Below are 27,074 nucleotides of genomic sequence, written 5' to 3'. Positions count from 1 at the left end.
GATAATGTTCTTTTTGCTAAATTGCTGTTCGTGAAGAAAAATATTTCTATGCAATACTAACACATCAGGCTGCTTTGGTCTGTTCTCAGTTACACTTGCAGTTCACACTGCAGTTATTTAACTACCACGCTTAACAGAAAGTTACCTTAATGAAAACAAAAGGCACACGTATGCAATAATAAATGGCTTCTTGGCTGAGAAAAAGAAAAGCAAATGAAAAAACCTGAAGTTGTTGATTGAAGAACATGTTGTTGACAATCTTTTACATCATTTAAAAGGGTCATTGTGAGCTGATTGTAAATAGATTAGTCACTTGTATATGCCTAATATTGAATTTTTCCTAAATGGTGGTGCATTTGTACATGGTTTGTACTGCTTATGAATGTTTTTGAAAGATTTATAGTTGAGTAAATAATGCATTGTGTGTATTTGTAAAGGACAGCAAACATAGACGACAGGAATTGAGAAGACGTGTGCAGAGAATACCAATCTGCTGCTGTCAGATGGAGCATAGATGTCAGCCAATCATTGCACGAAGCTGTGACAATGAGTAGTGAAATGCGGAATTATTGTCTACTTTATAAGAACTGATTTCCCTCAGAGTTATTTGATCATATTTTCACACATGCCTGAATGGCTCAGAATTTAGCATCCTGTTGCTGAAGATGAGATGATGTCAAACATGTCTTATCTTTTTATAGCTCATATGGACTTATTTTTTCTGGACATTTGTGGGTTTTTTTCCCAAATAGGAAACATAATTTTGTTCTGAAGAGGTTTTTCTAGATATTTTAAAGAAAACACCTGTTGACTTTGCAGGTACCACACCCAAAATGGCTGTCTCTTTCTAGAACTGTTTCAGGTCAAGTTACCATACTTAAAGTTTTCTTAATTATTAAGTGGCTACTAATCATTTATTCACAAGCAACTCATTTGCTTGTTTTGTTTACAAAAATCATATACTAATTTAAAGATTGACTAATTTTGTCTTTATTTTAGACATTTGTGTCAAATTTATTCCATGCTTATATCATCTGCTAAAATGTAACATGGTGAGTTTTCTAGGACTTTTTATGTTTGTTACTTTGATTTAGGTTTTTTTGTTTTGTTTTGTTTGCTTCATTACTCCATCTTTTCTTTTCCTATATATGGATCTCCTTTTTGATCTGGGCAAAGCATCATCAAAATAAAATTTTTCACATCCTACTTTGCCTTAGTAGTTGGTACAGCTCTAAATAATGTAATATGGCACCTGTCCTGTGTTTCTCAATCTCTGTTAAGAAAAGAAATAATGTTTTTTTTGCAATGTTTATCCAGACATGTCTTCCAAGATCTTCCAGAAGAACCAATGGAAAACTTTAGCAGCATAATTAAGTGCATTAATTGTTGTAAATGTTTGGTAATGTGGCATTTGGGGGGAATAAAATGAGAGATTTGTTGAGTTTGATTTAGATTAAGGTGTTTCTAGGTGTGGTGTTGTTCATATCAGAATAGTGAGCATTATTCTAATGATCTACTAAGTTATAATAATAAAATACATAGCTTCATCTAATCAGATCACCTGAGTACCTAATGTATTTTACCCTGACAGTAAATTAAAAATAGGTAGCATTGTATTTGTGTCTCAGTAGAATGGGATGCCATGTACTTGTATGGGATATTTTTTTAAAAAATCTTGCGGTACAATTCAAAAATACATAGAACAATCAAAATTAATAAAGCACTATTCTGGTGTGGGCCAATATCAGTGAATTGAACTAATACATGTAAACTGAAGTGCAGCAATAAAGTTAACAGTGATCCTGAAGGTTTGCATTACTATCAAGATAATGTATACCCTGCTGGGGAATAAGATGAAGTAGATGCCTAAATTAATTCAGCTGTGCATTGTACTGCTAGCACAGCACATGTTCATATTCATCACAGCTATTATGTATTTGACAGGGAGACTTTTTGGAATATCATAAGAGGACCATTGAGTTATTTCTCTAGAGTTGCTGCTGACTATGACCACAAAGTATTAAAATCTAGATTTAGTGGAGGACTTCTTCAGAGAGATTGTTTTAATACTGTTTTCGTTTAGTAAATATAATTTGAGATTTTTCTGCATAATAATTAATAAGTAATATGTTTATGTAGGTATTTATGTTTAGCTGTTTTTCTCTCCGTGATGTTGTTCGACTGATATAATTTGAAAGTTTCAGTGCTTGAATTGGGAGTGAGATACAAGTGGATATAATGTACCCTCACTTCACACTGTTTTTGCTTGGGCAAGTGGCTAGAAGGGAGTGCATTACATCAAGATTTTTGCATAGCATTATTTTCCCCTGATTGGTTGTTGAAAACTGTAGTCTAGTGGTTAGAACTGAAGACTGTGAGACAGTACCCTTGAGTTTTATTCCTGTGTCAGCCATTGATTTGCTGCATGAGTTTGGTTAAGACACCTTAACTTCTCCCTTCCTCAGTTTATCTGTGTATAAAAAGGGTATAGTAATACTTAGCTTCTCACTCAGGTGATGTGAGGGTTTATTATTTACTCTATGCAGAGCACTTTTAGATCTTCAGATACAGATAAAAATGCACCTATATAAAGTAAACAGTTCTGATTTATTGTAGCGTTATAAATGAACAAATTCTAAAGCCTTAGTATATCTAATTACCAAAGTTTGTTTTGTAACAAGCGGAAGCTTTTAATAAATATAGACAAATATGAGTGCATCACTTATGAAATGAGTGTTATATTAATATTTTAATGTCTGCAAGAACAGCATTTATTTTTTTCGAGTAGTTGAAGTTTCCTGCAATTATAGCATATAGCTCCGAGAACTATAACTCTTAAGGAAATAAAATGAGAACCTCTGAAATCTTTTATTAAATCTTTGTCATATATTTTCCTTTGTTTTTCTTTATTTCTCTTTTCTTAGAACAGAGTCACAATTTAATGGGGATGAATGTTATTGTAATTGTGTACAGTCCATTCCTTTCCCTATCCAAGGGCGCTCCAGGCACCAGCACAGCAAGCTCGTCCCTGGAGTGGCAAGCCGGGGGAGGGGGAGGGGGACAGCGTGCCAGTCGTCATGAGGGCGGCAGTCAGAGAGCATTCAGTGGCATTTCTGCGAGAGGTCTGCCAGTCCCACGGTTTTGGTGGCAATTCGGCGGCAGGTACACTGAAGGCGCAGGACCGGTAGATCACCTGCAGGACCATCGCCAAATCCACATGACTGGCAGACCTCCTGCAGAAATGCTGCTGAAGGCTCCCTGACTGCTGTGCTTCGGGCGGCAAAAAACATAGAGCTACCCCTGTCCCTATCAGACTGGTTTTGTCCATAATAATAATACTAAATGTCCACACATATAGTAAATAAATAGAAGTGAAATTCCCCAATATGTCTAAACAGTATGCTTCTAAATGAAGAGAAAATATATTAATGAATGCTGTTAGAATTCCTTCTTCTTTTTAATGAATTTTTGCCAAACAAGAAGTCTGAAATTATCATTTCTTATATTTTATCACTGAAAAACAGGACTTAGTGTATCATTCTAATTTTTAAAAATAATGTTAATGATTGTTAATTTTCTTTGTATGAATGTCAGTAATTCTCCTTTGGTCAGGAGAATGGCGTAGTCAGAGACATCTATTTGGTACCTGATAACTAGGCATGGCCAGGTCAATTTCACAACAATAGAACCAAACTGAATCTTTGCTCAACATAAATCTTGGAACAACTCTGAACTCTCTTGTGGGGGAAACTGGGAGAGTTTTCCACACATCCTTTGCCTTTTCTGATTCTGACCAGGACGAGAAGAACATAAGAACAGCCATATTGGGTCAAACCAATTCTCTGTCTAGCCTAGTATCGTGTCTTCTGACAGTGGCCAATGCCAGGTGCTTCAGAGGGAATGAACAGAACAGGTAATCATCAAGTGATCCGGCCCCTGTCGCCCATTCCCCTCATCTGGCAAACAATGACTAGGGACACTTCAGAGCATGGTTTGGCATCCCAGCCCACCCAGGCTAATAGTCATTGATGGACCTATCGTCCATGAACATACCTTGTTCTTTTTTGAACCCTGTTATGGTCTTGGCCTTCACATTCTCTGGCAAAGAGTTCCACAGGTTGACTGTGCGTTGTGTGAAGAAATACTTCCTTTTGTTTCTTTTGAACCTCCTGCCTATTAATTTCATTTGGTGACCCCTAGTTCTTGTTTCAGAGTAGCAGCCGTGTTAGTCTGTATCCGCAAAAAGAACAAGAGTACTTGTGGCACCTTAGAGACTAACAATTTATTTCAGCATAAGCTTTCGTGGGCTACAGCTCACTTCTTTGGATGCATAGAATGGAACACACCTTCTATGGGTCATCTCAATTATCACTTCACAGGTTTTTTTCCTGCTGCTGACGATAGCTCATCTCAATTGATTGGACTCTTCCAGTTGGTATGCATACTTCCACCTTTTCATATTCTCTGTATGTATAAATATCTCCTGTCTGTGTGTTCCATTCTATGCATCTGAATAAGTGAGCTATATCCCACGAAAGCTTATGCTGAAATAAATGTATTAGTCTCTAAGGTGCCACAAGTACTCTTGTTCTTCCTAGTTCTTGTGTTATGAGTAGGAGTAAATAACAATTCATTATTTACTTTCTCCACACCAGTTGTCATTTTATAGACCACTATCATATCCCCCCTTAGTTATCTCTTTTCCTAGCTGAAAAGTCCCAGTCTTATTAATCTCTCCTCATATGGCAGCTGTTCCATACCCCTAATCATTTTTGTTTCCCTTTTCTGTACCTTTTCCAATTCCAGTATATCTTTTTTTGAGATGGGGCAACCAGATCTGCACGCAGTATTCAAGTTGTGGGCGTACCATGGATTTATATAGAGACAATATGATATTTTCTGTCTTATTATCTGTCCCTTTCTTAATGTTTCCCAGCATTCTGCTAGCTTCTTTGACTGCCGCTGCACAGCGAGTGGATGTTTTCAGAAAACTACTCACAATGATTCCAAGATCTCTTTCTTGAGTGGTAACAGCTAATTTAGGCCTTATTATTTTGTATGTATAGTTGGGGTTATGTTTTCCAATGTGCATTACTTTGCATTTATCAACACTGAATTTCATTTGCCAGAAGTGTCACGATATTATAAGGGAGGGTACTCTTACAATATTTCCATCCTGAGTGGAAGCAGAAAGTGCTAGAAATTTAATGAAGCCTATTCATGTGATCCAGTTTTGTGAACAAATAAAGTTCAGATTGTTAAAATAAGGATCTGCTGAAGTTCTAGAACTTAAAATTCTTCTCCAAACTCATTTGAACCTCTAAATCTTTTGAGAGTAACTCGTGTCTGTAGTGATTATTTTAGGGATGTAATTTAGAAGGACAATATAATTAGGGTGTATCAGACTTTTCTTCAGAGAAAATAGGCCTTTCTAGTATGAAATGGAAGGCAAAGGGAGCTATTGGGTGTTCAGCATTGTTGAAAATCAGACTACTTTTAAGAGGAAATCAGGAGTGGGATTTCCAAAAGTTCATAAGTCCAATAGACTTAAAATTGCGCTTCTGTTCCTATGTCACTTGGGTATTTAAGAAAATCTCATCCTTACAAGGATGATTTCAGGCACTTATTTTTTAAAAACTTAAGCCAATTATACTTTTATACATTTGTCTTCAATCGTAGTACTTTATCTGACTTTGAATCCTAAATTCAGAACTTACCAATATAAATACCAAGATTACAAAAACTTACCTTTTCTAAAGTACACTGTCTTGTTTATTAACTCATATATTTTTGTGAACAAGCACAGACAATGTTGCCTCTACTTGGTTTCTAGAGCAAAATAACTTCTCCTCCTCCTTTCTCAGTGTTTGCTGTTGGATATCTCTGGACTATCGTTATATAATTTATCAACACTTCTTTATATTTTTATATCACCCTCTAGGCCATCTTTATGGATTTATCTGCTTTAGACGACTTATTTTCATATGAGTTCCAACGGGAAAGTGGTGAAAACCCTGTTTGTGGTGAAACTTATTAAAAAAAAATCCTGTAGTGGGATGAATTATATGCTGTAATAAGTCTTTTCCATCTCTAGTTTCTATGGGCCTGATTGTCTACTGCCTTCCATATGGTGCAGCCATTTACACCTGTGATAAGTGAGCTTGACACCTTTACTATTAGAGGGAGTGATTGGAGATTTCTGATTACGGCAACATTTTACAGGCCATATAATTCTAGATGGTGGTTCCTTTAGAATGTCAAAATGATTGACTTCATATACATTTTTCCCTTAGATATTTCCTACCATTTTTTAATATTATCGTTCTTTGAATCCGCTCCAGAAAATAAAATCCAAACAGTCTTGTTTCAATGTAATGTACAATTATACTACTTTGCAGAAGATCACTCAGGGGTGGTTGACAGATCAATAAGCTTTAATTATCATTAAAGAGCAGACAAGATACATTTATCATTTATCTGTAATGAAATCAGTTTTCAGTGTTCAGAACTCTAAAAAAGGATATGCCACAGTAGCAATAATACATTACGCTACTTTTATTTAGAATTTCACTCCTTAGCAGACCTGGTGTAAGATCAGAAAAGAGATAAAGATTAAACTTGGAAATAGGTTTAAAAGGCTGATTGTCCATGACTCTTCTGGAGGCAAAAATAGCTATATTCCTGCAAGACATATGTTATCTGCTTTCATGTAAACACTCAAGTGTAAAAGGATTGGTAGAATCCTGCATCTACACTATTACACTATTACTATTAAAGAGGCTAGCTCTTTAATATGTGAAATAATGCCATATCAGTTAAATCCTTTTACGTTTGGTATACTATATATATCTTAATGCAGGACATTGAGGGGGTTTTTATTCCTGTTTTCAACTCTGTTAACTTTTTATAATTTTTTTTCAATAATAGGTTAAAGCAATGTCAGAAAGGTGCTTTCATCTCTTGTTACTTGTTTAAATAATTGTATTACTATTATTATTCCAGGTATGGTAGTTATTATATACATTTCTGGAAATATAAAGGGTCTCAAAACAAAATTCTAATCATGGTTTTGGTATTTATATACCATAAATGTGACTACATTACTGAGAGCTAGAAGCTGATACTATTTTATATTTTTCAGCAAAGCACTTCTAGATTTATTATTTGTATATTTTAGTAGTCGAGGTGTGTCCAACACCCAAGACCCATTTTGCTAGGCACTGTATGTTTGTAGTGAATGATAGTCCCTTCCTGAAAGAGCTTACAATCTAAAAGATAAGCCATAGCAGATGGATGATACAAACAGGTGTGTTGGAGAATAGGATGTTGTTGCTGTTATTATTTTATTATTATTTGAATTAGATCTATTATTGTAGCACTACGAGTCCCAATCAACAAAAAGACAAAACAAAGAACAAAAAAAAAAAAACATTCCTGCCCTAGAGAGCTTATGATCTAAGTATAAGCCAAGAGGAAACCGACAGATAGAGAGAGACAAGGGAGTACAAGAAAACAATGAAACAATATTGGTTAACTTGATAATCTATAGTCTTGGCACACCAACAGCCTAGCTGTGATCAAGATTTTGTAGGCCTCATAGCAAAGGAGAATTTTAAGGATGGTTTTGAAGGAGAATAATGAGTTAGTATTAAGTATGTTCTAGCACAGACTAACTGTGTACACAATTCTTAGCCAATCAGGGCTTTTTTTAAATTCTTTCAATATTAAGAATTAATTTAAAGCAACAAGTTCACTATAAATGGGATTTATATTATAAATAGGTACAGAAGGATAGGCCTCTAGACCTAGAAAACTGCCAGACCAAACGTAGAAGCCTCCCCCATGGAGGAAGTCTTCCATTGACCTAGCGGCATTTACACTTGGGCTTATGTTGGCTAATTGCATCTCTCTGGAGGGGGATTGTGTGTGATTTTTTCACAGGTCTGAATGTGGTAGCTAAGTTGATCCAAGGTTTAGGTATAAACAAAGCCAAGGTGTGATTAAAGTTCCACTTACTTAGTCATCAGCATTAAAGTCCTGGTTTTCTCAGCAAAGGACACTGATTACTCTCTTTCACTCAAGTCAACAAGTGGGTTGATTCTCTTTAGAGGGCAAAAATTAGAACCAACAAATAAGAAAAACTCCTTTTAATGAATCTTAATAATTATAAATCCCTCTTAACTGTTAAGCTGAGGAATCATCAAGTCATTGTAGTTTATGAAATTTTCAGAATTTTAATTTTTTGTCCTTAAGTGCTTATTAGCCCAAATATCTCCGTATTCACTGGCAGGTATTCCAGTTTTTCCCATATGTCTCTACATACTGTCTTAACTGTAAAAAAAAAAAAAAATTAAATGTGCTCGTTGTACCTTTTAGGTGACTTCAATTTTCCAGTCCCTCTAGTTTTCTTGAGAGTTACCACACAGGTTTCATTTTATTAAGAGTACTGGGAAATGTTCATTTTGTTAATGAGTTCTTCCGTCCTTTAACTGACAAATATAAAAGGCTACACTTTTTATAACTACAGCTCCAGAAGTCATGCATATTTGCATGCACAGTTCATGTAACTGTGTTTGGAAACTGACTTCAGCAAATTGCAATGTACATTAGCTCAGGTGATTATTTGTATGCACAATTGTAGTAGTTGCTTGCTGTAGGTGCACAGATGTGCATTTTAGTGTGTCCTAGTGGGACATCTATTGTTTTTTCAAGTTATGCCCAAGTTATACCCAGAGTGGCTCATCCTCCTCCTTTATAACGAAGGCTACATTTGCCTTTCAATCCACTTTCCATGCTGAGGTAGCTTCTCCTGTTATCTCCAATAGTCTCACTTGTATTTGGGACCTTATGCCAGGTATAACCAGAGTGAGCATCCAACAGGTTGGTATGGGAATCAGATATGGTTGAGTCCACCGAAGAATGTCCTTTGTCAGTATTCTCACTTCTCACTCACATGCTGTTTCCATGAATAACTGTGACAACACCTCCAGCATCCCTAAAAAGAACTCTTGTACCTAGGTTTTGCCCTTAGATGTAATTGTGCAGCTGCTGTTCAACTGACAGTAACAGAAACTATGCACGTGTGCTTCAAAGGTGGCATTTAACTCTTTTATGGAAAGACATTCTACTCCAATCTATTGTCCCACATGGATTTATGCTGATTTACAGCAGCTGAGGATCAGACTCCTGTAGTATCTTAACAACGAATCCTCTCAGTTAGCTATCTTGGGTCTCTTGTCACATTTCTGTTTCCTTAAGAAGAAATGAGAACATTGGAAGTAGAATATGTGCCATCTAGGGACCTTCATGGTAAATAGATATTTTGTACTCACTATCATAGTAAAAGAGATGCATAAAGTTCATGCTGTCAGATAGCACAGACATTACTGATGTCTGCTTGCTGTGGAATTTTGCACATTTTTCTTTCTGGATTGTTTTTTTAAATCAGGACAGACTTGCCTGTGGAAGAAAGTTAATTTCCCCCTGAGAAGTATATGCAGAATCATGGAGAGCAGTTTGATGAAATTGTAAATTCATTAACTTTATGCAGATAAATTCATCATTTTACTTTCCTGTTCCAAAATGCAGCATGTGAAAATCTAGAGGGGGTTAATTGGGAATGATGGGAGTATTGCAGTGAAGTCTTAGATTCTCACCTCTTAAAATGCTAATTTTATTTTCCTTCCTTCCTTGGCAGGATTTGAAGACAGTGCTCTCCTTTCCCCAGTACCCAGGGGAGTTCCTTCACCCTGTGGTATATGCATGTACTGCAGTCATGTTATTGTGCCTGTTTGCGTCCATTATCACTTATATTGTGCATCACAGGTAAGAATTCAATACAGCGGCAAACACACATTCATGTTAGAATAGAACTGAAACAGTCCTTTTCTGTCTTTTCTTTGCACAAAGATAAAATGCTTAAATGCTTTAGTTACTGCTGGATACTAAAATTTACAGTATAACATAGTAAAAAAAGAATGGAAAATGGTGCTTCATAAGTAAAAATGTATACAAAGTCAAATAATCTGTTTTGTTTATACTAAGCTCTGTGAGAGAAAAGGAAAATTGAACTTTCCCCTCAAAAACATTCATAATTAACCTTTCTACATGTGAAAACACATACCAAAACAAACTCTTCTAACCAGTAATTTATGGTAATGTGTCCTCCTTGACTCCATTTGGAAAAATTATCCATTCAAATATTGGTTTCGCACGGAATCAAAATTTAAGGACTAGAAAACTATAAATTCATAAAATATTGTTTTGGGCTTGTTCCCAAGCTGTAGCTTCCCCTAGAAAGAAGCAGATGTGTGTCTTATATTGTTCCTAAAATTTCTTGTATTCTTTATAATTTGACACTGCAATATAAAGCTCTGTGATATAAGGCCACCTTTGATATCAAACTACTGGATGCTAGCTTACAGTTTCACAGCAGCCTCTTGGAAAGATACACTAATTGTTTTGGAATAAGAGAATAACATTGTACAAAGGATTTGATAAATATCTTATCAGAAAGGTGTTTTCTTGCTTTTAAATTTGTTTGGTTTTAGAAATTTTGTGACTTCATTTATGTGAAAGAGATTTTTAAGTGTGTGTGTGTGTGTACACAGTAGTTAAAAGTCATTAGCTACTTAAAAGAGCAGGAATGTATTTTACTGTACAAGCTGATATACATTCTTAATTAATGTTTTTAATGTAACGAATTTTGATCTTCAACTTATATGTAATCCTTCAGGGTTGTCATAGTTAGACTACTGCATATTTGACATCTGGCAGAAAACCTTTTAAATACATGAAACACTCTTCATTCTGGACCTGTTTAAAAAGCCCATTGAAGTCAGTAAAAAAAATTTTTAAATCTCCCATTGATTCAATGAGCTTTAAAACAGACCCTCTATGCTGCAGGTAGTCTAGTAGTCAAGAATCTAAGAGTTTGAAATCTATATGTCAAATATATTTTTTCCAAAAATATAAGAATGCATTTCAAAATTTTTACAATCAAGATGTGAATTGAAAAAAATATATTAATTTTAAACAGCACAATCCGAATCAGTAGAAAAGGATGGCACATGCTTCTCAACTTCTGTTTCCATACTGCTCTTACTTTTGCTGTCTTTGCTGGTGGAATCAATCGCATAAAATACCCAATTATATGTCAAGCTGTAAGTACCTTTGTTACCTTATTGTTATTTTTAAAAGAAAAAAAGCCCCTGAAATTATACATGTTGACTTAATACTGGTGATGTTCTTTCTTATCAAAGATTCTATGTTTTCTCAGGCATATGTACCAGAATTAATAATCACTATGAGGATTGTCAAGGCTAATGTGCAACAGTGGAAGTCAGGAACTCTGAATTATATTTCCATCTGTGTCACTGAGTTGCTGTGTGAACTTGGGCAAACATATTAACTTCTCCGTCCTCAATTTCCCTATCCAAAATCAAAATGGAGTTAATACTATTTCTCTTCTTTACAGGAGTGTTGGGGAATATGATTTATTCATGTTTGTAATGCCCTTTGAGATCTTTGGATTAGAGGGGCAAAGTTAGGATTATTACGGTGGTTATTGTGGTTGCTTACCATGAGAATATCATACTAAACTACCGTTTCAGCTTTGTAATGTAGGCCCTTTATGCCCACTGTGCAACCACTGAATATATTTTAGCAACTTAATGTTTATAATATATTACGTCTTTTAAGTTCAGCGCAGGCATTTGGAGGCAATGCTTATACCACCCTGTCCCCAGGAAAGGGCTTGTGTGTAAGGGAGCCTCACTGAGCTTCCTGGTATGCAGGTGTAGGTGTTGTGCAGGCTGCACTATCCCCACCTCCTCCTCCTGTGAAACCTCTTATATGGGGAGGTACATCCCCAGACAGTCACAGAGGGAGCAGTCTCTGTGCTCTCCTGGATACAGGGCATGAGATTGTGATTGGTCCTTTGGTAGGAGAGGAAGGGAAGAAGGCTGCTTCAGTCCTCCCCTCTCAGCAAAACCTCACAAGAACCAGTTAAAATCCAGCCTTGTATTTCTAATAATTTTTTCTGGAATTCTTTACAACAGATGCCCCCTGTTCTCATGAATGATATTTTTGCTGACCTTTGCTAAAGATTTTCATTAAGCAAAAATATCTGTGACTGCAACACTCATCTTTTATCTAATTGTATTAGCATTGAGACCTCTAGAACAGGGCCTCATCCTCCCTGATTAAACTGACCTCGTTATTTCTAGCTTGCTTGCTAGCATATATATACCTGCCCCTGGAAATTTCCACCACATGCATCTGAAGAAGTGGGTATTCGCCCATGAAAGCTCATGCTCCAAAACGTCTGTTAGTCTATAAGGTGCCACAGGATTCTCTGCTGCTAATATGAGATGTGTATTCTCCTTTACTTAAACAGGCTATAGTCTTGAAACCCAGTCCATTGAAAATGAATGTGTGAATGATCTCTTTCCATTACTCGTGATCAGAGTGAGTCTGCACGGTCTAGCGACAGTTCTAGTATATTAGAAGTTCTGTTCTCACATTTAATTCAAAAGTGAGCAGAGCTTCATGGGGTTTTAGCAGTCAAGAGGTTAAAAAAACATCACCAGTAATAAATCTTGCTTGCCTTTTTTAGCTAATTTATAAATTATTCTTTGCCCACTCTTTTAATTAAATTTTTTTTCATTCATGTATTGTAATATTTCTGTTGCTAACAAGGAGAATTAAAAAATGTTGCAATTGTTCTTCTGAGCACTCATGATTGCTCAGCAGGCTTACTAAAAATAGCAGCATGTATTTCCCTCCGTATTTCCTGATCAAATTTATTTATAAAGTAAAATTTTAATTCAGATGCAATCTCTCAGTTAGAATAGTGACCCAGGGAATGAATAGACAGCAAGTTACACATCTTCCTTTGAATTATTCCTGTCTGTGGAAAGCAAACAAGACACACAATTCTCCCCATTTTTATAATGGATTGAATGTCACTGCGTGGGTGTTAATAAAGGCAGTATTTGGCCCATAGTTAATACAGTTAGTGCTTAATGTATTATGAAGTTCTTAAATATAATCCAATTAAAAATGGTGGTAAAATATTTAGGATCTGTGTAATGTACCAGTGAAGATTTGCAAGACTGTTCTTGCTGATGTAATACTTTCTACTTACATAATACTTTAACTGGAAGATGTCAAAGCCCTTTATGAACAGAAATAACCTTAAAACACTCAAGTGAGTTTGTTACTATATATCCATTGCACAGGTGAATAAACCAAGGCACAGAGAGGTTAAGTGAAAGTCACATTACAAGCTACAAGAAGAACCCAGCAATCCTGACTCACGCTTTGTTGTTCTAACCACAAGACAACAGTTCCATGCTAGAATTCTCCTGTTCTTTAACACTGTTTGAAGCATGTCCTTAACATTTTATACATTTAGATTTCTTTAATGAGTACAGGAATTTATATAATACAGCTCCCATAACCAATTGTAGGAATTCTGTTTCTAATTTTCTGGAACTTGTTCTGAAAGTGGAACATTTACGTTTGTATGACTTTCAGCAAACAGCACCTATAAATATTATAAGCTTCTCTGATGCAATAAACACTATGTTGTAAAATATGCCTTACATGACATTATTTTATAGGACATGGTTGTCTAATTCATTATTCTGAGATAAATATCTCTTAATATCTAGCCAATTGCATGGTAATTAACCTCTAAGTTCTAGCAAATCTAAATATCATTTACAATTTTTTTTATCTGTAGTTTGAAAGTTTATAGGACAGCCATGGCCATGTAATTACATGGTCACATATGACCATCTGTTGTTACAATTTTTGCCTGGTTGTTTACTTTTCAGATTGCACAGTAAAAATGATAATGAAAGATAGATTTTGTTAAATGAGTTATTAATGATTCTGTTATGAGTAATATATAACACGAGTGCAGGGGACTGGACTATATGACCTCTCGAGGTCCCTTCCAGTCCTATGATTCTACAATAAACTATAGGAATTTTTTCATAAAATGCATGCATATGGTAGTTATTTCCTCTCATGGTATTAGGCAAAATCGTCAACCATTGTAAAGCATAGAGAAATCTAAACAGATCCTGAGAGCCCACACACATACCCCCCCAAGGTACCTGCATTAGGGTTACTCACCCACATAAGACCATGCCCTGTCTAAGAACAATGTCAGCACCGTACTCCACCTAGGGTCCAGGGATGACACAGACTCACTGAACATGCATACTGCTTCTCTGATTCCCTGAGAGGAACTGATTGACAGCAGGGGATATCAAATGCACTGAACAACCCATGAAGGGGATATTTCAGCTGATACCACAGGCTGAACATACTGTCCATTTGCAGCCATTGTTTCACCACCACCACCCTTCCTAACCTCCTTGCCTGCCAACATACACATGTAAAAAAGTCATACAGAGCCCCCAGTCCTGGTACCTATCTCCTCTTGTGACAGCTCTGTGGGTATTATTGCTGCAGCAGCATTGAAGTAACCTGTAAGGGGCCAGTGCTGGAAGGAAAGGGGACCTGCAGATGGCTTCTCAGGGTGTCTGGGAGCTCATTTATATGATGATACCCAATAGCCCCTCAAGCAGCTCCACACAACGCCCTGTGGAGTGGGTGCACACAATGAGTACAGACATTGTCAAGATCAGTCAGGCTAGAGCAGAACCTGTTTAAATAGCCATATTTGGCTCAGGTGTCCCTCAGGACTGTGTAAGCAGGAATAAGGATTGGCTGATCCCTTTTTAAATTCCGGCAGGCACAACTGGACCTGGGCAGAAAGAAAAGAACACTGGTACAGAACTATAGGATGTATCTGAAGAAGCTATTACCATAACATTGCTTGTTAATCATACGTTTCGTAAAGATGCTATTTCAAATTATTTATCTCAAAGAAGCAAAACAAGTTAATATATATTCCATAGGGGATACAGTTACAGTACCTTCAGTGTGTCTCCTTGCTTTACAAATGTAAACATAAATGCAGCCCTGAAACAAGTCCAGCCCTGCACTGTTTTATGGTGCAGTGCTTGGTAGAAAATTCCAAATGCAGCCTTTTCTGATGGAGTAAACCTGGAGTCACTGCTCTGACTATTGTGGAGTGAATCTTTTTCTAGCTTTCTCACCATTCTCAGCTTCATACCCCCAGCACTTTCTTTTGCACGACATAACCTCATTACAACTCTTTCACCTACGTGAAATAATAAACTGAGTTCCCTTCAGGTGCTACCTCATTAGCCAACAGGTGTCTTTGCAGAATATTTGAGTTTAACCGTTGCTCTACCCCAGAATTAAGTGTCTCACACTGATCCGAGTTTAGAGAGAAAGTGTTAATGATATGAACAAGGGCTGTTTTCTGCACTAGGCCACTAATGCACCTTTTTATCTCCTTGAATGTCAAGTAGTTGAACTAAATTTAAAAAAAAAAACTTCTTTTTATGGTACAGTATTTATTTTAATCTGAAATCCAAATGTCTAAAAATTCCTTTCAGACATGAAAATCCCATTCGAATAGTTTTCCTCATTTTGCTGCCTATTAGCTGCTCGTTATTTGTCATTTATAAAGAGAGGAAGGATGGTCCACTGATTAGAGTGCCGGCCTGGGACTTGGGAGATCTGAATTCAGCACTCTAATCTACCCCAGTCTTGCTGTGTGATTTGAGCATGTCTCCCTGATCCTGATCCAAAAATGGTCTTAAGCATTGCAACGTTATGCATAACTTTTAGGCACCTAGAAAAACATAGGAACAAGATTGTCACCCACAATGCCTGAGTTAGGTGGTCAAAAAAGCAGAGGCGGTCAAAAAGCAAACAGGATGTTAGGAATCATTGAAAAGGGGATAGAGAATAAGAAGGAGAATATATTATTGCCCTTATATAAATCGATGGTATGCCCACATTTTGAATACTGCATACAGATGTGATCTCCTCATCTCAAAAAAGATACACTGGCACTACAAAAGGTTCAGAGAAGGGCAACTAAAATAATTAGGGGTTTGGAACGTGTCCCATATGAGGAGAGATTAATGAGGCTAGGACTTTTCAGCTTGGAAAAGAGGAGACTAAGCAGGGGGGATATGATAGAGGTATATAAAATCATGAGTGATGTGGAGAAAGTAGATAAGGAAAAGTTATTTACTTATTCCCATAATACAAGAACTAGGGGTCACCAAATGAAATTAATAGGCAGCAGGTTTAAAACAAATAAAAGGAAGTTCTTCTTCACACAGCGCACAGTCAACCTGTGGAAATCCTTGTCTGAGGAGGTTGGGAAGGCTAGAACTATAACAGCATGTAAAAGAGAACTGGATAAATTCATGGAGGTTAAGCCCATAAATGGCTATTAGCCAGGATGAGTAAGGAATGGTGTCCCTAGCCTCTGTTTGTCAGAGAGTGGAGATGGATGGCAGGAGAGAGATCACTTGATCATTACCCGTTAGGTTCACTCCCTCTGGGGCACCTGGTATTGGCCACTGTCAGTGGACAGGATACTGGGCTAGATGGACCTTTGGTCTGACCCAGTACAGCCATTCTTATGCTCTTATGTTCTTACCTAGGTTCCCTATGCAATGAGTGGGGAGAGACAGGCACCTTAAAAAGCAATCTACAAAGCCAGCATGCTAGGTGGGGAGCCCCCTAAAATAGCCAATGAGAGAAGTGGATCATCAGATGAGATGAGTGTGTCCTAAATCCTACCCCTTCTCAGAGATATGTGCCTAAATCCAGGCAGCAGGGAAGCACCTATCTCTCCCAGTGATCTGTTTCTCAGGTGCGTGTCCTAGGCAATAGAGTCATTCTCACTCTTTCTATGGCCCAATTAATACTTAATTATTCAATTATTTAATTGAAGGGGAACAATTTCAATAGAAAAGATTGAGAGAGAGACCCACATCAGTATATTCCATAGTCCAGTGGTTAGAGCACTCACCTGAGAGGTGACAGATCCCTCTTCAAATCCCTTCTCCTTATCAGTCGGGGGGGACTTGAACCCATGATCTCCTGCATCCTGTGTGAGTGCTCTAAGCATTAGGCTAAAGGTTATAAGGAAGGGCTCGCTTCCCCCACCTGCTGTTTTGTGTAGATCTAGGCAGCCATTGAGGCTGCCTATTGGATTTGGGCTTCACGCCCATCTTTAGGAAGAGGAGTGCCTCTCTTCCCCTGGTTATTGAGCATACTAGAACTTAAGCAGGAGATAGGCAGGGCCGGCCCACAACATTTTGGCACCTGAGGCGGGGAGCTCAAATGATGCCACCATGCCCCCTCACTTGGGCCAAAACTTTGAAAGGTCTCAATTCTGCCTTGTTTCTGATCTACTCCTTTAATGGTACTGCTCCGCTACCTACCCCAATAAAGGAGAACTAACAACTTAGAATGCCTTGTTCAAAAATTTTAAGAAACACTTAACTTTCAAATGCCTGAACATGCATGTCATCACGTGTCAACACTGTCTCTAGTGCCTTGCATTGCTGGTGTAGGTCTTCCTCAGGTATAGTAAGGAGTTTTGGAATATCATGCAACATCCCAAATATACTACTGTGTTCCTTGAGCTTCATGAAACATTCTTCAACTGACTGTATTGCACAATCTAGTACCTGGTTAAAGAATTCAACTTTGAATTGTTGTTTGGGGTCTCTTATGGAGCGTAATCTTCGGTGACTCTTGTATTCTTGAATGAGTGGGAAAATAGCTTCAGTGTGAAGTTCCTCTGCCAACTTCTGTGCACTTTTCAGAATGTTTTGAAATCCCTCATCTGACCGGTAAGGCTGTAGGTATGACTTTGCTTATCCAGTTTTTCCATTGCTCCAGATATATCAAGGTCAACACCTTGGAGTTTCTTGCTTACAACATTTATTTCAAACAGTATGTCATGCCACAACACTAAGCCACACAGAAATTTGAAGTTATGTATGTTTCTGGTGATTCCTTTTCCCTCTGCCACTGTTCTCCCACAAACAGTTCCTGTCATAACATTATCCTCCAGAATGGAACTATGGCATCATTTATCTTCCCAATTTGATGTTTGATAGGCTTTATCGCCTCCACTTGATTTTTCCATCATGTGGCACTCAGTGGTTTCAGTGTCAAAGAGGATGTTCCCAGATGTTGCTTCAAAATTTGCCATCAGTGAGTTGATGCAGAGAAAAATACATAGATGCTTTGAATTACATTAAAAAATTCAGCAGCCTCACTAGAAGCTGATGCTGCATCACTGACCACCAAGTTCAATGAATGAGAACTGCAAGGAACAAAAAAAACTTGAAGGTTTAACTCTCGGATCTGTCTCTGCACTCCTCTGTTCTTTCCTCTCATGTTGGCACCATTATCGTAGCCCTGACCTCTCATGTCAGCTATCGCAATTCCTGTATCTTCCAGCTTTTTAACAAACAAATTTGTCACACCAGCTCCTGTAGTATCATCAATGTCAATAAATTCTAGAAAATGCTCTTTGACAGTCACCATTGCAGGCACATTTTCACTAGGTTCTGTTGTTAAAAAAAAGCACCATTAAAGTAATTTGTTCCGTATGGCTGATGTCAGATGGGCAGTCCAAAATGACAGAGTAATATCTTGCTAACTTCAGATCTGCCACAATCTTCTCTTTGACTTTTGTTGCCAGTAACCATATGATCTCATTTTGAATTGTTTTTCCAAGGTAGTAGTGTGTACACATTTCTTGAGTGGTGACTCTTCTTTGACGCTCCTGGAGTACAGCATTAAACTCAACCATCCGCACCACAATTTTAAGGACATTTCCATTGCTTGCAACATACAGCTGATCTGAAGTGCTACACCATGCTAGGTTTTGGGTAGCAAGCATTCTCACAATGGCAATGAGCCTTTTCAGAACATTTTGCCAGTAAAGAGACTCTGATGCAATCTTGTCTTGATGCTGATCATCTATGCTGGCCTTTAACCTTAGTCTCATATCAAGTTCTTTCCACTTGCCTTCTCATGAGATGCCAGATTTTTCCAGTCCTTTGTTCCTGTAGAACCTAATCTGGCTGAAACATTAGACTGCAAGAGTTTGCAACAAAAACAGTATGCACCATTCTGGGTTTTTGAGTACATAAGCCATGGCCTCTCCACTTTGTTGCTATTGGGGATTTCATGCCAGTAATGTGTTGGATGGAAACTTCTATTTTCATTGTCTTTGGGGAACATGAAGTTTTCCATTTGCTGTGGCCCATGCAGTACAAGGAAGTCCCTCAGGCTACTGCTCAAGTAAGTCCACAGTCCTGGATCATCTAGATTTAAGGAACTAAACTCAGCAGCAGCTGTTTCTTGTGCCTCCACCAAAGTCATCTCTGATCTACAGTTTTCTTCAGGAATGTGCATGGTTACATCCATTTGAGGTGGAGATATGGATGCTGCAGTAGTTGCCAGGTCACCTGCACACTGACTAACTGGAAGATCGGGCTTCTCCTCACCACTCACATCCTCACTGGGACTGGAAGGCTCACTGTGAACATTTGTGTCTATGTATCTCAGGAGAGCTCCTTCCTGCTTAAAGCAAGCAAAGGAAGCTTTTCTATCTCTTTTTCTGAATGCTGCCCCAGAGGGGTGTTTTCTTCTTTCACTCATGACTGCTGTTCTGTGCCAGCTATAGTGGCTCTCAACACTCAGTTGAAGGGGACAAATAAGCAGGCTGGTAGCAGAACCTGAGTGAGGGAAGATCTCAGCATCTTAAGGGCTTAACTGGCTCCTACTACTTCAGTTGACTGTTCTCCTCAGGTGGGTTCAGGGAAGCAGCAGAAAACAGGAAGCTCCATGAGAAGCTGGTGTTGATCAGTCCAAGCTCCTGGCAGTGCTAGAGAGGTACATAAGAGGCTCCTCCTCCTCTTTCTCCCTGTAGCTCCTACTGCTTTCTGTTATTCTCACTCACCTTTTCTCCTGCCTGCCTGTTGTTTCTCTTGTGCCCTGCTTCTTCCAGCACAGCACTCCACCATCTCTGCATCTAGAGCAGAGAATACATATGCACCAGCAGCAGACACAATTTTCTACATTTTGAGTCCTAGTGGTGCCCCTCCTTACCCCCAGTCTGGCACTGGTGTGGCTGCCTCAGTTTGCCTCATGGTAAGGCCAGCCATGGAGATAGGTATCTGGGCACCCAGAGTGAAGCAGTCGTGTGCATGCCCAGAGGCAGTAACACAGATGCTTAGGAACTTGTACTGCAAAAACATAGGCACCAAGTGAATGTAGGTGCCTGCAGGGTTAGGCAGCAGCCAAGTGGAAGTTTTGCGGATCAAATGAGGATAATAGTTCTTTCCTACCTTGCAACAGCATTTGGAGGGTAATTACATTACAGATTGTAAAGCACTCAGCTACTATGGTGATGGTGACCATATAGGTACCGAAAATAGATTAATCACCTTCTTCATTTCACTGAAAGCAATTTCCCAGCTCTCTGGGGCTTCAGGGGGTATGTGCAGCCACAACCAAACAGAAGCAAGTGAATTAAAGGCAACCTTCTCCAGACCATGTCTGCCATTTTAAAAAGGAAAAATTGACAACAAGAAAGAAATGCAAGTTAAGGCTGTCCAAGGGAGAATTAGACACCAGTATTGTATAGGTTTACCCAAGTATTTGTTCTGGTAATAAATAAGAGACTAATCATTACCATAGCAACTGTAATATCACATGGTTCTTAAGCTACCTCTAGGACACTCAACAAATTTTTAAAGGAGGACATAAATACATCATCATCTCAAAATTTTTGCTTTAAAAAAGTCTAATAAGCTTTTCAGTTAAACAGTGTATGTTCCATTGATACAGTTCCAGGAACACAGAGGCCTTGAAAAGACTGAGACTATGTAATTATTATGGAAAAATGAGGAGTTTTGCTTTAGCAACTGCAGTTATTAGACAACATAAGAAATGTTGGCTATAACATATGTAGATAGTCCTGGCTGGTCTCCCTGTAGTTTTCGGTGAAAACACACAGAGACCTGTCAGCACAAAACTCTCTTGTAATAAAACATCACTACTCTAATATTCCCAATCTTTATCCTTTTCTCCGTACTGGAAACAGGGCCCATCATGCAAGCATGAACATCATCTGTACACAATGGTGAACCCAAGTACCACATCCACTGCAAGCATATTTTCATCATGTTGAAACTACTTAATTTTTAATCTGTTTGTTTGTATTTTTATATAGCATCTGTCCATGTGTCCTAGACACAAATCCAATAACATGGTATACACAAATAAACCCAAACCTCACTCAGCACCTTAAACATGTAACCCATTAGGACTTTCAGTACCCACCACGTACATTTGAACTCCCATATCCTGTATCTGGATTTGAGTGAGGGTACCCTTACAAACACTTGACATATTCCAAAACACGGTGTGACAAACATGTCTATTCTATTGAATAAATATTTAACATCAAAAAAATCTATCCTCTAATCCTTGTTTATGGAGTGAAGTAAGGCCCAAACACGCAGTCAGGCTAGATTAGGACAATAGTCCCTTCTGGCTTTAGACTCTATGAAGAAAAAGGACATTGTTGCCCTTTGACTTGACTATAGAAGCCCAGTGCATTCACCCACTCTGCACTGAGAATATTTTATGAATGCCTTCATATATGTCTGGCTAAATAAGAAGTCTAGAACCTCCATCATCCTTCAAATGTACCAGTCATTCAGGGCCTGAAAACATGTTCTCCTCTATTAAAGGCAGGAAATACCAATAGGTTATTAAATAGTCTTATTATTTAAGAGGTTGTGCAACAGCTAATAGTATTTGTGGTCTCTTCCTTGTTACCATGTTTCATCCCATGTTACTGAAGAGACTAATCTCTGAAAGATGGGCCTGGTATAATGAAAAGTCATGTGGGTAGCATGTGACACAGAAATTCTATTGTCTCCCTTTTCTGTTGCTTCTTTGACAGTGCAGTGAAATTGTTGCCATTAATATTTTATTGTACTATTTTATGATCCACATTAATTTTTATTGGTGATCATATCTGTTGGTACATCAATAGGGAATGGAATTTTATCATCCCATATGTTGTCTGAACTTCACACATTTGTATATACTGACACCAGACTCATCCCTCATGCCCATGCTTTTGTTAAACCCTTCATATATTTTCTGAATAATCATACAAAGCACAGCCTCAGTCCTACACTGAAATAACTAGAACGATGTTATTAATTTAGTCCTTCGTATTTTTCTGATTCTTCCTTCTCATTCCCTCCCCGCTTGGATTCATACTGTACTCACTGTGTCCCTGCAAAACTCTTCTGCGAGTTGCACATAAAATAAACCCAGACAGCACTAGCCACTCAATTGGCAACATCTGCCAGCTGATAGTGCATAGATGTCTCTTTCTCTTATTTCTGCTTCTTTCACCTCAAGCTACAGCCCCTGTGAAGTTCATACTTTCCCCTGTCTAATGTGTCAGACAATCCCAGGAAAAAGAAAAGAATTCCAGCAGCCTTTATCTTGATTAATATTTGTTGTGTATATATATAAATATTACGATGTGTTATTAAACCTAAACAAAATTCATTTTTTTCTTTTTCTATCAATTATTTTGTTTTAACTTAAGCAAAAATGGAACTCTAGTTTAGATAAATCATTATAATAGATTTGTGTTAGCTTTATTCAGCAATTCTCTGTATTCCTTAAAAATTTATGGGCTTTCCAATTATAGCAATATTTTACTTGTCACAGCAAAATGTCAGGTTATTGCTTCAAAAGTAACCTCATTTTATATAATCAGATGGAGACTTAGCTAATATCATAAAGCATTGTAGATTGGATAAAATTCCAATTACTGTTTCCATAGTAATGAATAACACTTGCGAGCATAGTACAGATGTTAGCATTTTAGTGTTGGTACTTTTGTTTTACTTTTAATGATATACACAGCACTTTATTGGAAAGATCAGAACAGCCACACTGTTAGGTATGTACTTCCTTTTTGTTTTATTTCTGTACGAAGTACTGTTTTAAAAGATGCAGATCTTCTTCACCTACTTTTGGCCTTGGTGTGGCTAAAATGGCCATTTTTTTAAGACATCAATTTTTTGTTAGCATGCCTGAGATGCTTGGATCTTATCCCAACCTCATTTCATCAGGTCATACATGGCTGTACCTCGCTGAGAGGGAAATAAGATATACTGCTCCTACAAAACTTACTAAAATTATTGCTGATAGTACAAATTCAGACAAAACGTTTGCCTTTTCATTGACCCCAGACTTGAAATTTGCATTATATGCAACATAATTAGCAAAGTAGTGGCAGGTTCCTTGCCAACAAAGCTCCGAGAATCAAGCCAATCTTCCATAGACTTAAATTTGCAAATTCAGTGAGTAGCCACTAATGATGCTCTCAGAAAACACATTTTATGTGTTCTGATTTCATAACACCTTACTGGGTGTCTCAGATATTAGCAATTATAATTTAAACATTACTTTAAGTAAGAGATGCCACCTGCATTTTAAATCATTTTAATTCTCTTGCACTGATTAGAAGTAACCAGAGAGATGCAAAAATGTTGTTAAGGCAATCATAAATTCAGTTCATTTAAAATAAAATTATTCTGGTTTACTTGTGCATTTGTACAACAGGCTTATGTTACAAAGTATTTTTGTTTTACTGGCCATTTGCTGATTTCTGTAACTATCACCCTCTTGTTTTAGGTTGGCATAGTATTGCATTATTCCACCCTCTCCACTATGCTATGGATCGGAGTAACTGCAAGGAATATTTATAAGCAAGTCACAAAAAAAGCTCAGCCGTGCCAAAATAGTGACCAACCTTCTTATCCAAAACAGCCTTTGCTCAGGTATGGACTAATAACATTAAAGGTTGATTTTTGTTTCTGAGTTCAAGATTTGTTAACAATTCAAAACTTTTAAATAGTCTGTTGCATTATTTGATGTCCTCTTCAGTTGTGCAAACTTTAGGTAAGGCCACTGAAAACCTGAATCCCACAGAGTACTACAGAAATGTCTGTTAAATATGTGGAAAAATCTGCTACTTTACAGAGGTGGTTATGGCTAATTTCACTCAAAACATTGAAATATATAAAAGTTATGTACAGCTAGATTCTGATTCCCTTATTTATGCCAGATAGCACCTACTTCCCCAAGGGATCCTGTTGATTTCCTATTGAGCCAAATACTGTGGCCCACTTGTGGAGTAAGGTACTATTCAATTATCAGAAACTGGCCCATAATGACCTTCACTTTCCCCTCATACCCACAAATCTTGCTCGTGCTCTTCATTCCATAGAGATCCCATGCCAGTCCTCCCACCACCCACCTCACCCCACACCAGAGATGATCTATCAAGATTGTCAAGATGCTCACTAGAGGAGGCCATCTGGAAAGAATTCTGAGTTTGCAGCAGCTGTAATTTCAAAAAATTCTCACCAAAGGGGCATAATTTCATGAGAACTCAGTCCAAAATAGTCAATTCTGTACAAAAATGCTTAGAACAGCATTTTTTCCTGAGAACATAAAATCTGTTATATGGCCCTGATAGACCATGCTGTGTGAACCTGAGCCAGTCTGTTAACGTTATATAGAAATATGCACTGCATATGTGCACATGTTCTGTAAAAAGATATGTGTTTTATAATCCAGACCCCATTGAATGAAATCTTTATCACTGTCATCAGTTCTCTGCTTTTTAACGTATTTTCTTTCCAAAGATGAAATTAATTAACACTTACATAAAATTTGTCTGGTGGAAAGGAGAAGACTCACACTGACGGCTGACTTTGTGTTATTTATAAGCAAAGGGAAACATAGTTGAGAGAGCTTGAGTGTGCTAAACTGTGCTTTACTATACCATTCTTCACAGATGTGAATTTCAGTCATTCAGTTATTTACTCATGGCGAAATGAATAATTGTCAATTTTCAAGTACTGCAGTGAGGTTATTAAGGAAGAAAATTGTTTCAGGTTACACAGACTCAGTGTATTGTATGTTCTTCAAATTCAAATCCTGTTAGAACTGGAAGAAAACAATAGACAATCAGGTTACAGAAAAGATTACTCTAATTGAAGCCCTTGTTGTGGCAATTGTATGGAGTTCTTCAGCCAGTGTAAATAAATAGTAGGTATTTTAAACTTTGTAATAGAAATGATACTTTTAGCTGTAAGAGTACATGTAAATAATTGTTTAATAGCTAACTAAAATGATTCTACAGTTAGTTTTCTCACTCAGAGCATCATATGTCCTAGAGATTCAACCACGAAAATGTCTGATGTGATTCCATAATGGCTAGTACTAGTTTCAAAATAGTGAAGGGTCTATTTCATTTCATGTGGAAAATTGGCATATTATGTGGGAAAAAATCCTTTAATTCAGAGAATGCCCAAACCCAGAATTAGTAATTGTTGTTGTTTTGGAAAGGCAAAGATAATTTCATCGTCATTTTAATTTGGTTATTTCAATGAAGTTAATACCTAAAGTATTCTGTATCATGTATCCATAATATTTCCATAACATCTACTTGGTAATACTTAAATTGTTAGTATATCAATAAGAAGTAGGTTTTAACCAGCTAATGTTAGTTTTTTGGACCTGAAAGCTGACGTTGGCTCCTTTGTGTGTAAGAAATATTGTGAAAACAAATTACCTTGATTATGGCACCCATAGATAATTATGCTCACGTAAGAGAGGCTGAGTTGAGGGCTATCATTTGTAAAATGTATATAATATCTCTGCTTCTGTCAAACATGTCTATGACTGCATATCGCATAAACTGCACAGTTTGCTGTTCTCCTACAAACTTTTCTTTTCTCAAAATGAATGTGTAGAATTGCCTGACTTCCCAGTTTTGCCTATGGATGTTTATAAACCCTGTTAATGTACTCTTGCTGTAGGAGACAAGGATATCTGTTGTGATTCACTGGAGGATTCTATTGCAAGAAATTAAACAATAACTCAGTAGAACAACATTTAGCAAATATTTACCAAGAAATTAAAAAAAAAACTAATGCATTTTTAAAAGAGCTTGATTTACCTTTTCAAGCAGTTGAAATAGTGGAAAATATTGAATAAATACAAAGGGACAAATTTTCAAAATGGAGACTCTTCCTATGTATGTGAAAAGACATTTGAGGTTACACATACACTTATTGCATTTATATGTGCAAATAATGAAGGCAGAGTATCTTTCCAGTTGAATGTACATTTTACTTTTTGAGCATGCAGTTTTATACTAATTGTGTGCACAATTACAGGTATATATTTTAGCCTAATTGTGCCATTTAAAAAAAATGACTCATAAATATATATTTGACCCAGAAAGACATGTTTATTAAATCAAACAATGTAAAAATCAATGTAGACCTGTTGTGGTTTTTATCAAGTTTTTCTCCTGTCAGTTTTGCAGGAGATGAGTCTTTGAGATTTTGCAATACCATTTTATTGCTTTTATTGTGACTTGAATTTTATGACTTCCTTTTCATTCTATTCTTTGTTAAAATATGACTTGCAAAAAGGTTTCTGTTTTATTACTATAGCATTTAATAATTTTAAAGAATTAAAGTAAATGACAAATCGTATTTGATGTATTTCCTTCTCAGGCTTTTTTTTTTTTTTTTAAAGCACAGATTTTCTCTGCTTCTTGACTGAGGCTATGGGTGTTTGATTGCTGAACGAAATGCTGGCCATCTATAGATTATTTTCTTAATATGTATAGGTACAGTGACCAAAACTGAAATGCTTTAGGAACTTAAAGGACATGCTTATAAAACTAGTACATTTTTACTGAAACTCACTCTTCTTTGGCAACATTATTTAGAGTATAATGACTTTTTTTCTGCATATATCAATGATTAAATAAAATGCAAGCTCTCATGCCCATAACTATTTAGTGAAAGAAACTCATTAACTCTTAAAATTCTGGCGTTTTCCAAACTGCCCTTCAGATGAATGCTTTAGAATGCTTACAAGACATGTATCAAATGAATGCTTCACTGAATTTTGTGCAATTAAATTCTGACAATTAACACTGCAAAAATGAAGTTAATGCTGTACATGTGTTTATATAAACATAGTTTGTGATGTGCTTCAGAAGTGAATGGAACTAA

General features: G+C 37.1%; 1 protein-coding gene across 1 annotated transcript in view; it reads left to right on the top strand.

Annotated features, from left to right (window-relative positions):
- Nucleotides 1-27,074, top strand: part of ADGRA1 (adhesion G protein-coupled receptor A1) — a 454,050-nt gene that overhangs the window by 371,673 nt on the left and 55,303 nt on the right. The window contains exons 15-17 of the mRNA XM_050959295.1: nucleotides 9,698-9,825; nucleotides 11,039-11,162; nucleotides 23,668-23,813. Coding sequence (XP_050815252.1) covers nucleotides 9,698-9,825; nucleotides 11,039-11,162; nucleotides 23,668-23,813 — 398 coding nt within the window. The remainder of the gene's footprint in view (nucleotides 1-9,697; nucleotides 9,826-11,038; nucleotides 11,163-23,667; nucleotides 23,814-27,074) is intronic.

This window comes from Gopherus flavomarginatus, chromosome 6, assembly GCF_025201925.1.
Source record: "Gopherus flavomarginatus isolate rGopFla2 chromosome 6, rGopFla2.mat.asm, whole genome shotgun sequence".
Lineage (NCBI taxonomy): Eukaryota > Metazoa > Chordata > Testudines > Testudinidae > Gopherus > Gopherus flavomarginatus.
Note: the sequence above shows the minus strand (reverse complement) of the source record. Positions and strands in the feature narration are given on the sequence as shown.